Source organism: Cavia porcellus, unplaced genomic scaffold (assembly GCF_034190915.1).
Source record: "Cavia porcellus strain 051 isolate PalLab524CR breed Dunkin Hartley unplaced genomic scaffold, mCavPor4.1 scaffold_28, whole genome shotgun sequence".
NCBI classification, from domain to species: domain Eukaryota; kingdom Metazoa; phylum Chordata; class Mammalia; order Rodentia; family Caviidae; genus Cavia; species Cavia porcellus.
In genome coordinates this window covers 44,375,117-44,388,475 of record NW_026947511.1, presented here as the reverse complement: position 1 = coordinate 44,388,475, position 13,359 = coordinate 44,375,117, and the positions used below count along the sequence as shown (strand labels likewise).

The 13,359-nt window shown below is 39.7% G+C and overlaps 1 protein-coding gene across 4 annotated transcripts in view; it reads left to right on the top strand.

The window, feature by feature from the left end:
- The window catches only part of Btbd9 (BTB domain containing 9), a 376,842-nt gene that overhangs the window by 34,298 nt on the left and 329,185 nt on the right, over nt 1–13,359 (top strand). For all 4 annotated transcript variants that reach the window (XM_003473890.5, XM_013156628.3, XM_013156629.3 and 1 more), the window contains exons 2-4: nt 5,796–6,004; nt 8,445–8,808; nt 10,054–10,318. In XM_003473890.5, coding sequence (XP_003473938.1) covers nt 5,820–6,004; nt 8,445–8,808; nt 10,054–10,318 — 814 coding nt within the window. In that variant the 5' untranslated portion in view covers nt 5,796–5,819. The remainder of the gene's footprint in view (nt 1–5,795; nt 6,005–8,444; nt 8,809–10,053; nt 10,319–13,359) is intronic.

Here is a 13,359-nt window from a genome sequence, read left to right as displayed (position 1 = left end):
CATATGAGCCATTCTAATTATCATTGAACCTGGGGTGATGTAGGGACTCTAGACATAGAACCTATAGAATTTTGATCTTTAAAGCAGCTGGATAGTTCTCAAAACTACTTTTATAGAAAAAAGTTCTTTCATCACACCAACAACCTTTTCAAATAATTTGTACTCTTAGAAAAAGGATTGAGAAATGTGATATTAAATTGGGAAGTGATTTCAACTTCTCATTATAGGTTGTGTCATACTTTAAATACAATAGGCATGGGGGTGCATATCCGTAATTCAGTACTCTGAGAGGCTGAGGTGCAGACCACAAGTTTGAGCCCATCCTGGCAACTTAGTGAGACCCAGTCTCAAAAAACAGAAACAAAAATCCCTCCAAATAACAGCACCAATAACAAACCAAACCAACCAAAACTGAGGATGTAGCATAGTGTGCTGAGTTCCAATGCTAGTACCAAAATAAAATATTAAAAATCAGATAGATTTTTATGATATTTTGAGCATTTCATGGGAGTTGCTGACCTGTACTAGAAGCTCTGGCAGAGCTTTCTGACTTGTTCTGGATGTCTTTCTAGCTTTTGGTTCAGTGCCTGAGTCCTGGTAGGTTTTCAGTAAATATTTTAAGTGCATGATCACCATAAACTAATTTTAGTTGTAAATTATTCTTTCATGATACTGTATACTGAACCTTGGAGTTTTGTTCTGTTCCTCCCTAATAGGTGGTAAAAGAGGTGACTCTTAAGCCTTCTTGTGTACTAATTTTTTTTTCTGTACTGAGAATTGAACTCTCAACCTTGTATTTGCCAGGCAGGCACTGTGCCACTGAGCTGTATCCCTGGCCTTGTGTACTAATTTTGATATTGTTTACAGTTGTAAAATTTATAAAGTAAGGGGTCCATTAGATGTAGAGTATCTTTCACACATTTCTGCCCCTTCAACTAGAGTAGATCAGATGACAGTGAGCAGGCTGGAAAAACTTGACAGGGCTCATGTATGGGGTCTTGGTTTTCCTTTCTTTTCAGGTTCTTTGGTTCTTCTCTGGCCATCTCAGGGCCTTTCACTTTCCATGTAGTCAAGGCAGCTCAGGGTTCCCAGCAGCTTAGGACTGACAATGTTACTAGATTTAGGCTTCTGCCTTGGCCAGGACCTGGGTGTATCTATATTGTCTTTTGTCTTGGTCCTTGGGACAGGCACAGTGCACTTGGGAGAGTCCAGTCCAGCAGCTTGGTGGATTGGGAGTGCTTGAAGAGTTGCAGTAGCTTATAGGGAATGTATGCTCCCAAGGAAGGGGTGCAGTACCTGAGAGAAAGCCCAGGTACAAAGAGCTCTTCCAAAGAGGGTCGAGACTGCCATACAGCTGGCGGGGGAGGGGGATAGTGGAGCTGCTGGGAGCTGGAGTCCCTTAGGTGCACTGTGTGGACCTTAGACTGGTGATGGGGTCCCTAGACAGGGCTCTTTGAGCCCGCCTCAGGGAATGCAAAGATTGAAAATTCGATTGCAGTCAAGAAGCTTGGCCTCTGGTCTGTCTGAGGTTTTGCCTCTCAGGCTTAGCTGTGGTTCTTCTAGCTCCAGTTCATGTCCAGTTAACTGTGTTCTCTTCTATCAGAACCTCACTTCTATTGGGTAAAGTGATCCCCAAACTGGATGCTGTGATGCATGCCTGCATTCCCAGCTACTGGGGAGGCTGAGGCAGGGAGACTGCATGATCAAGAGCAGCCTTGACAACTTAGAAAGGTCCTTTCTTCAAATAAAAAATAAAAAGGACTGGGAATGTAGCTGAGTGGCAGAGCACTTGCCTAGTATGCGTGATCTCCTGGGTTTAAACCTCAGTCCTGCAAAAAAATAGATAAAAATAAAGTGATCCCATGGCCATCCCAGACTCAAGGAGAAAGAAAATAGAATCCTCATCTCAGTGAGGAGGTGGACTGTCGACCCCAGTAATCATGCACTTGCACAAACTTTTAAGAACTTCCAATCCTCTTTATAAACTTTGATTTTACATGTTGTGTTCTTGTTTTATAGCTGAAATGCCTTGATTTTATAGAAAGACCAGAAAGAGATATTAAAAGGCAGTGTAGTAGAACTATAAAATGTAACATAGAAAAATATCAGCTATACAGTGTACTATGGCACATGTACTGTAGTAGGCACCCAGACCCTCTCTGTCAACATGGAAGCCAAGTTGCTAAGTGATGGATATTCAGAATATTTAACTGCAGTGTTGGTGGTGTGTAATAAGTGGGTTTTGGGTTGCAGATTAGGCACTTGGTCTCTAAAACATTTACCATCCCTGGAAATACTCTTGTGGAAGTTTGTCAGAGGTCACATACATAGTTAATGGCGAAATAACTTAGTTGAAGAAAGTCATTACATTTTCACTCCATGAACTTTGTCTTTTTCTAATTTTATTATCAAGTTGAAGGGGTTATTTGCAATTTAACTTATTAGCATGTGATTCCTGGCACACTTTTGCTTTTTATTTTTTATTAGTATGTGTTTGCAGTACATAATGATTACATTCATTGTGAGGTGTTGGTACATGTACGTTATATGTCTTAATGCTTTTGTTTTTTTTAAACCCCTTTCCACTTTGTTCCCTCCCACCTTCCCCTAGCTCTTGGGTGTTCCCTTTTGCAAAAGATTGTATTATCCAAACTGTTCTGCATATAAGGTGTGGCATTGATAACTTTTAAAAAATAGACTAAATGAATTTTCTTAGTGAATATTTTTGTGAACTTGAATATCAAAGGGATGTGAACTGTATTAATCAGCATTGTGCTACTATAATTAAATACTTGAGGTGGGCTAACTTTATAAAGAAAGAGGTTTACTTAGCTCACAGCTTCGGAGGTTCAAGGGCATGGCACTGGCTTTGTCCTGGGACCTCATAGTACAGTGGCAGAAATGTGTGCAGGAATAAGAAGTGACATCTGGAAACAGGAAGCCAGAGAGGTAGTTGGGTCTGGTCTTGCTGCTTTTGTAGTAACCCTCTTGAGAAAACTACCAAGGATTCCCAAGAGAACTAGCTTCATCCCTTCTGAGGGAACTTCCTTAGTGACCTAAGGACTTTCCACTAGGCCCCAACTCTCCTGGGTTATATACCAACTCCTAATACCAACCATCCCTGGACCAAGAGTCCAACACACAGAGCCTTAGGGAGCAAACACCTCCTAACCACATGTGTACCACAGCAGGAACAGTCTAGACCACTGGCTGTTTTCCAGGTTGCTCACTGGAGTCACTTCAGGATGGTGATTCCAGTGCCTGGGCCCCATTCCAGATGAATTAACTAAGAACCTCTGAAGGGTAGGACTCAAGCATCTCTTGTTTCTTTTTTTACTCTCCCCATGTGTTTCCAGTATGTGGAAAGCTTATTGAGAATACTAGTCTAATTAAATCATTTCTGTGTGCCAATAGAAATCATGTTTATTCCACACTAAGTGGCTATTTTCTGTACCCAGCAATATTCTCTTTATGTTTTCATTTGGAAAAACATAATTAAAATGTAAATTTAGCAAAATGAAATTATATGTATTGAGAATAAAGATCTAGAGAACCTATTAAGAAAAATATTTACATGTGTAGTATTAATGTTCATAAGTGAGTTGAATTGTAAATTTTTCTTCCATGCTAATTAGCCAAAAATTGATCTTTGTTTAGCAAGATTCATTTAGTCAGTGATTTGAGTCTTAGCCATGACCTAGATAAAATATGAAGAGAATATTATGCCAGAGAGTGTATCTGTTAGACATGTATGCATCCTTTCAGCCAGGGAAGAAGTGTGTTGAGTCATACATCATGCTTGAAATACTAGGTGGTAATATTTGTATTCCTTTGAGAAGAATGGGATTTTGAAATTAGGTTTCAGTAGCTCTTAGAATTCCATGGCCAACACAGGAAATGGAAAATCATCTGGGTCACTCAGCAGAAACATTTAAGAAACTGCATCTGACTTTTGTCTAGGTGATAATTCTTGATCTCACGTAGAATGGATTGGCGTGGTATGGCCTGTGGCCAAGTCCAACTCTTTTTCTGTGTTACTGGGAAAGTAGCCATGTTCATTGTACTTACTGCCTGTGGCTGCTTCTAGGTCACAGAGCTACATTGTACAGCAAAGGTGGGATAGTGGTCAGAGCCTAGGGAATTTACTGCCTGGCCCTTTGCAGGAAGTTTGCCTGTTCCTGTATTAGCTTCTTGTGTTAAATGTTAGGTTATTGTATCACACATTACCTGTTTGTGCTCCTAAATATACCTTTTAAAACTGCATATGGTCTTTTATACACAAGGGACTGGAGATAATATATTTGTTTCAAAGGCCTTCAAGTGGAGACTGCAGCTGAGGGAGCTGGATTTGCTGTGGCACCAACGGCAGTTTGCTCCTAGCATGGGGGACCAGGAGTTTGCTCACTTACCTGGGGTGGATGGCCCCTAGCCTGGCCATCCTCCATTCCTCCTGGATCACAGGCCCTGCTGGTGGTCCCCTCTGTAGAGGCTGGGTGTGTGACAGTAGGTAGCTAAGCGACTTGGTCTGTGGGATCTTGACTGCAGTTGGAGGAGACTGTTTTTCTACACCTTGCTAATGATTGGTGTGGATATAGTGTTTAAAGATGAGTCGCTGCTGAATGCTTCCTCCTCATTCAGGTGGAGTTGAGAGGGTGTGGAGGGTGAGTGGAGAGAAGGTGTCTGGCTCAGTTCCTTCAGCACGCAGTGCAGCAGGCGGGCAGGGTCTCACCTAAGCTGACTGCCGTCTTTCCTGGTGTGCTGAATGCTGTGAAGTCTGTCACTCAGCTGCTGGGCTCTTAAACTGGAAAGCACAGCCTACAAGTGCATGAGGGATTTAAAAATAAAGATATTTTTGACTTTCTAAGATAACTCCCTTTTCTAACCTATAAAGCCATTAACCAACTTATGTCCTTTTATTTTTCAGATGTTTTTATAGAGAATCAGGGAGCGCCTGTACGTGGAGTGTGTGTAGTGTTGTGGTGTACACCAGCGTCCTGATCTCTGAGCCGTGCGCCTGGGATGCAATTTATAGTCTAGAGAGAAATGCCAGGGTTGTTCTTTCTCTGGGAGAGGCTTAGGCTGCTACTATAAACTTTCATTAATAAATGTCATTATTTTTGTTATTTCAGATTATCTTTCTAGAATATTTATGATGCTTTCAGATTAAAATCTCTTACATGAAATCTGATTATTTTATGAATTCTGTTTGTAATTTAAGCATAGGTCAATGCCTGAATGGTTTTCTGGGCATAGTTGTACCAAACCTTCTTAAATAAATCTTTGCTAAAATATGTTGATTTTAATTTTCCTGATGGTACATGACTGTACTCCCAGGGATTTGGGAGGCTGAGGAAGGAGTATCACAAGTTTGAGCCTTTGTCCTTAGCAGCTTAGGTCCTGTCCCCCCCCCCCCAAGTCAATCAATCACTCACTCAATCAATCTATCGATGGTGTAGCTTAGTGCAAAATCCCTGGGTTCATTCTCCAGTTGCAAAAACAAACCCATAGACCTGTGATGGTTTTAGTTTTCCGGATTGTGATAGCACCGAGTGCTGTCGGTACTTAAGAACCTGACATTTTTGTTTTTCTGGTGTGATGAGGTGTGAAGGCAGTGAGTTAGTGGAAATGAGTGGTTTCCCGGAATAAATCAGTTAATAAGGAGATTGCTGAAGATCCATGTTCTCTCCCATGAGTTTCTTTGAAGCATTTAAAGTTTTACTTGAGAATCATATATCATAAACACAGCTAACTGTACTCCCCTTCGTCTACTAACTCTGATCCCCTTTTTATAATAGATCAGCAACTACCAATTTGACAAGATGAGTAACAGCCACCCTCTTCGGCCCTTTACTGCAGTGGGGGAAATTGATCATGTGCATATTTTGTCTGAACATATTGGTGCTTTGTTGATTGGAGAAGAATACGGCGATGTCACATTCGTTGTGGAGAAGAAACGTTTTCCTGCCCACCGGGTAATTTTAGCGGCCAGGTGCCAGTATTTTAGGTAAGTGTGCAATAGTTATGAAGATTCAAATAGCATGTACAAACCCTTGGTATTTTCTACTCTGAAAAATATGTAACAAAGCACAAAGTTAAATCATAGCAATCCTTAAATTCAATACATATGAAAATTCTATCTTTGTAGACTTTTTATTGTTGATTTCCTTTAGAAATCATCTGTAGCCTTAAGGTGTTAAAAGGTTTCCCAGGTCGTGGTGACAGTCTACTCTTTTTAAAGGCCTGGAGAATATTTGTCAGCATGAGCTTTTGTTGCCTTTACCATCTCACAGTTGATGATTAATGTGACTTACACTGATTCCCTGGTAGACAGGCTTCTCATGGTCTTGGTAAACTGACCTCCCAACCTGCTTCTTCTCTGCAGAGTACTGCTCCATTATTATAAACACCACGTTTTCTTTATTCATCTGTTAATGGACAAAGAGGATGCTTCTGAAGTTTAGCTGTTACAACTTGTTCTGCTATGAATATAGGAATGCATGTATCACTGTGATATGACATTTTTAACTCTTTCAGGAAGATACTTAGAAGGGAATAGTTGGGTTGAATGGTATTTCTAGTTTTAGTTGTTAGAGTAACCTCTGTGCTGATTTCCATAGTGTCTGTACTGGCTTACATTCTCGACAGCAGTGTAGAAGGATTCCTTGTCCCCTGCAGCGTTACAGCACATGTTATTATTTGATTTCAGGATGGTGGCCATTATTTATGGAGTAAGGTAGACTCTCAGTGTTTTAGCTTGCATTTTCCTAATGGTCAGTGATTGAATATTTTTTTCATAAATTTATTGGCTATTGGTACTTCTGAGAAGGTTTTTATTACAGTTGTCCATTGTTTTTGATTGGGTCATTTATTTGGGGTAATTAACTTTTTTGAGTTCTTTTTATAGTCTAGATATCAGTCCTTTGTCTGAGGAGTAGCTGGCAAAATTTTTTCCAATTATGCGATGAACTTTTGATAAACTCTTATCTGATGATTTTAATGCTGTTTCTTGTGCGACTGGGGTTCTGTTTAGAAACTCCTTGCCTACACTTAAGTTTCAAATGGTTTCACCTGTTCTATCTAGTGGATTGTTTCAGTTTTATATTTAGGCCTTTGATACATTTTGTTTTAGTGTATAGTACCTGGTGAGAGATGTGGGTCTAGATTAAATCTTCTGCATGTGTAAAACCAGTTTTCCCAATGCTGTTTGGTAAAGAGGCTGTCTTTCCTCCAGTGTATGTTTTTGGCCCCTTTGTCGAAGATTAGGTAGTTGAATATACCTGGGGCTATTTCTGCATCCTCTGTTCTGTTCCTTTGATCCACATGTCAGTAGCGATCAGTATATCCTTAATAGAAATTCAGATGCTTTTAGAAATTTGAAGATCATATTGAGTGAATAGAATATTTTCCCCTCATTTATTGACCTCATTCTTGTGGATATCGAACCTTTGCAACGTTTGATGGTTCACTTGGCTAAACTCAGAGCCATGTTCAATATTTTCTTAGATTCTCATTGCCAACACTATTCATGAGCCAAGAAATGCTGAAAAGTTAACTGTCAGTAATCAGACGCCTAAGTACTGTCAGAAGAAGCTGTCAGTTTCCAACTAAAGAAAGGCTAACTGTTTAAGAGGGAAGTTTTGTAGTAAACTTTGCACTTTCCTTGCTTATCTGCAGTGCTCTAGGAAAGTGCATAGACAACATGTGCTGCGGCGGGCTCTTTGTATAGTGAGAGCTCTGAAAGGTTTGTCATCACTGGCCTAGACATGTCTTTCCAAGAAGTACCTCTTGGTCTCTATTGATCTTTCTAATGGCTATTGGATTGTGTGTGTCATTTTTTTCTAATGTGTTCCTATTTATGGACATTTTTCTCCAGAATTGAGAAAAGTAAAATTACTGCAATGAAGTGTATACACATTTTAGGTTAGAATAGGTGTCACTGAGTTACTTTTCAAAAACAAGGTCTCTTTTTTATACACTGTTTCTCAAAGCAGTGCATAAAAGAAACTGCTTCGTCAGTGTTTTTGCAGCACTGGATATTAATGGCTTTTTAATTTCTGTGAATCTAACAGGAGAATGACATCTGATGGGTTTTTAAAAATATGATTACATCTCTATAGTTTTATTTTGAATACTGCCTATTGACTTTTAACATTTTTATGTTGATTTCAATGTTCTTAAAAGACTAGCTACTACATCTATTTAATCTTGAACTCCCAGTGTAGCTTATTATTTCAGTTGTTTGTGGAATTCATTCAAAAAGATTTGAAAATCATTCTTCTGTCTTTCTTTAAAGAACTATTTAAAATGATTAATTTGCATTTCTTTAGCTGGACCCTTGTGTCATTAAGCAATTTATGTTTGCCTGATGTTGGAAACTTATTTCATATATACTGTAGCAAATCCTATTTGAAGTTTTCCTCCTGTGTTTCTTCTGTGATATACAGAGCATTACTGTATGGTGGGATGCGAGAGTCCCAGCCTGAAGCGGAAATCCCGCTCCAAGATACCACTGCTGAAGCCTTCACAATGCTTCTCAAATACATCTACACTGGGCGGGCAACCCTTACAGATGAGAAGGAGGAGGTGCTGCTGGACTTTCTGAGTCTGGCTCATAAGTACGGGTTTCCAGAGCTGGAGGATTCCACTTCTGAGTACCTCTGCACCATCCTTAACATCCAGAATGTCTGTATGACTTTTGATGTTGCCAGCCTCTACTCACTTCCCAAGTTAACCTGCATGTGCTGCATGTTCATGGACAGAAATGCTCAAGAGGTGCTCGCCAGTGAAGGTTTCCTCTCCCTTTCGAAGGTGTGTCTGGTTGCGGTAATTTATAGGCCTGCATTGTTTTATTTGTACATTGTTTACTGGAGTACAGCAGTGGAGTAAGAAGTTTTTTAAAAAGGTGATTGCTATAAAAGAAATGATTGGTCTCACCACTTGTATCTGGCTGTTGGGACTCTAGATCATATAAGAAAGACTGGTTCTGCTTTCATTTATGGCTCTGTAGATAAGTTTTATGTTCAAAAGATAACTGTGCTGCTGGGTGTGGTGCTTTTTATGATCACAGTCAAACAAGGGTCCTTTGATAGTGTGTGTTATTTTTTTTGGTTTTGTATTTCTCTGATAGAGCGCAACTAAATTCTTTATAGCAAGTGGGAAAATTCATAAAAAAGATATGTCATTGATGTCTTAAGTCATTGCACTTTTTGCTGATAAATTTACGGTTATAGGTAGAATAAAACTTTTTGCGCAAATCTTTCTCTGAATCTTGGGTAGTCATTTTTTCTCCTTTTTTCCTTTTTGTGTTCCACCTGCAACTTGGGTGTTTCTAATGAGAAAATCTTTTTAAAAGCCCTATTTCTTGGTTTGAGTGTAAGCTATGATTTTTATTATCCTTCTTAGTTTTTAAAGGCAAAGATCTTAGACTGTTGCACCACTGTTGATGGAAGTCCATTTGGAGAGCTGAGAACCAAAAATATGGTAGCTGTAACACAGTGCAGCAAAAGATTCTGAATTTTACACACCACTGCATCCTTTACTGGCTTACAGATGTGCACTCTGTTAAAGAATCTGAATGCATTTGTCACTTTTTATCATTTTTAACTTTTCTTCTTGTTATTCTAAAAAAGATGGGTATAAATATATTGGAAAGGCTAGATGCTTTATGTAGTGGTAGCAGATTCCAGGCAGGAAATAAAGGTGCCACTGCCTTTCTTATTAATCACACAGCCATAACAGGCAAGAGAATACATGACACAGAGTCTAAAGAAAGAAGAGGGTTAAAAGAATCAATTGCTTATAATTCCAGCACTCCAGAAGGCTGAGCCAAGGGGATCACAGGCTCAAGCCCAGCCCAGGCAACTTAGACTCTGTCCAAAAAAATAGGGCTGAAGAGGGAGTTTATTGCACAAGCTCTGGATTCAATCTCCAGGGCTGAAAAAAACAAAATTGCCTAAATACAAATGATACTACAATTCTGTAAAGTTTTGTTGATTGATCCTGAACATAATTGGATTCTGTCATAACTGAATTTTTGCTTTTTATCTTTTTCAGACAGCACTTTTAAACATTGTATTAAGAGATTCATTTGCAGCTCCTGAAAAAGATATTTTCTTAGCTTTGTTAAACTGGTGTAAACACAATTCAAAGGAAGATCATGGTGAAATCATGCAGGCTGTGCGTTTACCCCTGATGAGCCTCACTGAACTTCTGAACGTTGTAAGGCCTTCGGGACTCTTGTCTCCTGATGCCATTCTGGATGCTATTAAAGTTCGGTCAGAGAGCCGGGATATGGACCTCAATTACAGAGGCATGCTCAGTAAGTACCTGTGCATTCTCAGCTCACAGAGAGAGTTTGCTTGCATGTTATCCCATTCTCAACTGCAGAACTCCAGCTGTGGGACTATAGTGCAGTTGTACATGATGGGCTGTGAACATATAACTGCTCCCTGTGTGACGGATGGCCTTCGGTTAATTCTCCCTGAGATTGATTAGCCATTACAGACCTTGCCAACAGTGGTTTTCTGGTCATTCCTGGACAGACTTTTCCAGTTACTCCTCTAAATGTCATAAGTAAGACAATTTCCTAAAAAATTTCTTCTTCTTTTATGTCTTTTGCTGTCTTCCTCCATCAAAGAAGCATTGAGTATCTTCTGTGTACTTACTTTAATTACTGCTATTATGGAGAGCAGAAATATCTGTAACAGTAACATTAATGTAACACTTGGAACACTTGTGTGGTGACGTTTCTTACTAGTGAAAGTAACAGCAGTTATCACTTATAAAATGCTTACCTTATGTATGCACCTTATGTATGCAACAGGCCCTACACGAACATTTAATTCTCAAATGACTTTTTGAGGTAGGCGCTTTTAAACTATATTTTACAAAGGAGAAGTTAGGTAGCTTTCCTAAGGTCACACAGAAAGAAGAAGATCTGAGAGTCAAACCTAGTTCAGCTCTAAAGTCTGTGTATTTAACCACTGAACAGGGCGGCATAAGTGTAAAACATACATTTCATCCTTTTAATTTCTTTGTAGAAATAATACATAAGTCCTAAGAAAATTTAAACACAACAGTGTGCAAGTGGGTGTGTGGTATGAAACTTCACAAGAGGGTGGCTTAGAAGGATTCAAAGAGATTTCATGGAGATTATGAAATTCAAGTTTGACTTAGAAGGCGTGAGGCTGGGTGATATTTAGATGGAAAGACTGGTGAGGTTAATAGGTTAGGATTAGAGTATTTGAGGGACTATGGAAGGATAGGCTTTTGTTAAAAATGATGATAATAGTAATTAATATAAGGTGTGCCTAAGTCAGTTCAAGCCAAATTGTAGACATCTTTTTAAAATTTTTTTATTAATTTTATTTTTTGGTACTGGGGATCGAACTCATGACCTCACACTTGCCAGGCAGGCACTGTTTGTGGACATCTTTGAAGGTCATCTTTGAAGGAATTTTACTTACGTGCAGTAAGGTGCCAATTTAAGAGAGGCAGTGTCCTGTGTGCAGTGGCAGTTTGGAAAGATTGATCCATGCTGCATACTTGATTTTGACTGTAGAGAATGTGGACTTAGGACGACCTTTGAGGAAGCTTTCAGTTCATATAGCCTGAAATACAGTCATGGCAGGAAGGTGGAGAATGATGGATGTGTACAAGGAATGTTGTGGAAAAATATTAGGTCTTGGCGATTCAGGGGATTTAAATTCAGGGATTAAGTTTAGGATGAAGTTAGCATGTTTTATAAAATCTAAGGAAGGTAGAGTATTGCTGCTTACGCCATGATGTACACCACAGTGTGGACTTTCCCATTTCAGAAGTGTTAGTTTTTGAAGGGGATATTGAAAAAGAATTTTTAAAAGGTTTTGTTGAGTCTGAGAGTATCTAGGACTTTTAAATTGTAAGTTCTAGTTCATGCTAGTCATTTCTGAGAGATCTCTTCCTTGACCATGGCTCTGGACACACTTGAGAGACTGGATCCTTAGCTTGGGCCCCTCGCCCAACTCATCTGATCTGGACTGCTGTTTTCACAAGCAGAGGAGACAGAGCGTGTGGTAGTTGTCACAGTGGTCACATTATTTGAAACATTTTTGTTATTTGGCTGTGGTGCCTGAAGGCAGAGATTATCTTTGAAGGTCTAACTGGTATGCCATTCTCACTGTATAACACACCGAATAGCATATAACAGGTACTTGGCGAATGCTTGGTGAATGAATCAGAGGAGTTGTCTAACAGGAAGTGGAAACACATTGGTGGTGTTAAGCAGTCAAAGCTGGTGATAAAGAATTGAAATCTCAGGCCGGGAATTTGGCTCAGCAGCATAAGCACCCACTTGGCAAGCGAGAGGTTGTGAGTTTGATTCCTGGTACCAAAAAAAAAAGTGAAACCTGTCCAAAAATATAGAGAAAGAAGTAAAAATCAAAGTGTAAGACTTGAAGAAGATCTATACCCAGGGGACTTAAGAAAGAATGGAGAGGCAGGCAGGCAGCTGAGATTGTGAAGCATGACAGGGACCAATCAAAAGAGAGCTGTTATATAGAGGGAGTGGTTAATGGTACCTCAGGATATGCTGGGGTTAAATGGGAATGAGGATTGAGGTAAGACTCTGGGTATAAATTGTGAACTGAGCAGTCTGGGCAGAAGCCTGGCTGCACATGGAATTAGGCCATGAATGTTTGAAAAGACAGTGGCTATAATGTGGTGTATTGTTCATGAATGAGGTGACAGGTGGTATAGAAACTGTGTGGTAGCTACAGGAGAAGAGATTGGGAGAGGGTTGGAGGTGTTAGCTGAGGGGCAGCCTTTGCTCAAGTGTGGGAGGGGACAGAGGCTAGAGACATAAGGAGATGAGTAGTTAGTGTTGGACTTTCCAAATTCTCGCTATTGTATCTTTTTAAAAAACTAATTCCTTTTCACTTTATTTCATATATAGAAATAATTATGCTCATTCTTTAATTTTTTGTTTGTTTGCTCTCATGGTGCTGGGGATTGAAGAAGGCAAAAGCTTTGCCACTGGGCCGCATCCTCAGCCCCTACCCTCTCTCATGTAAGCGCCAGCCGCTCCCTTTCTTACTCTAGGTTAAGTTGCTGATGGGGCTCTGAACTGGATTTGGGAAAACAACAGAGGTGGGACATGGCTGGAGGGGTGAGGAGATGTCTCAGACATTTCTCATAGTTACTAGTATCTTGAAATTGATCATCTGGTCATTATAGGTGCTAGACTTGGGTTATTAAAAAAAACCCATGAGATTACTTGTGAAAGGTATAATCACCAGGTGAGAAACTAGGTTTCAGAACCATATACTTACCATGATTATTGCTCATTAGTGATAAAAATTGTTCGTTTTAATTTTGGGGCTC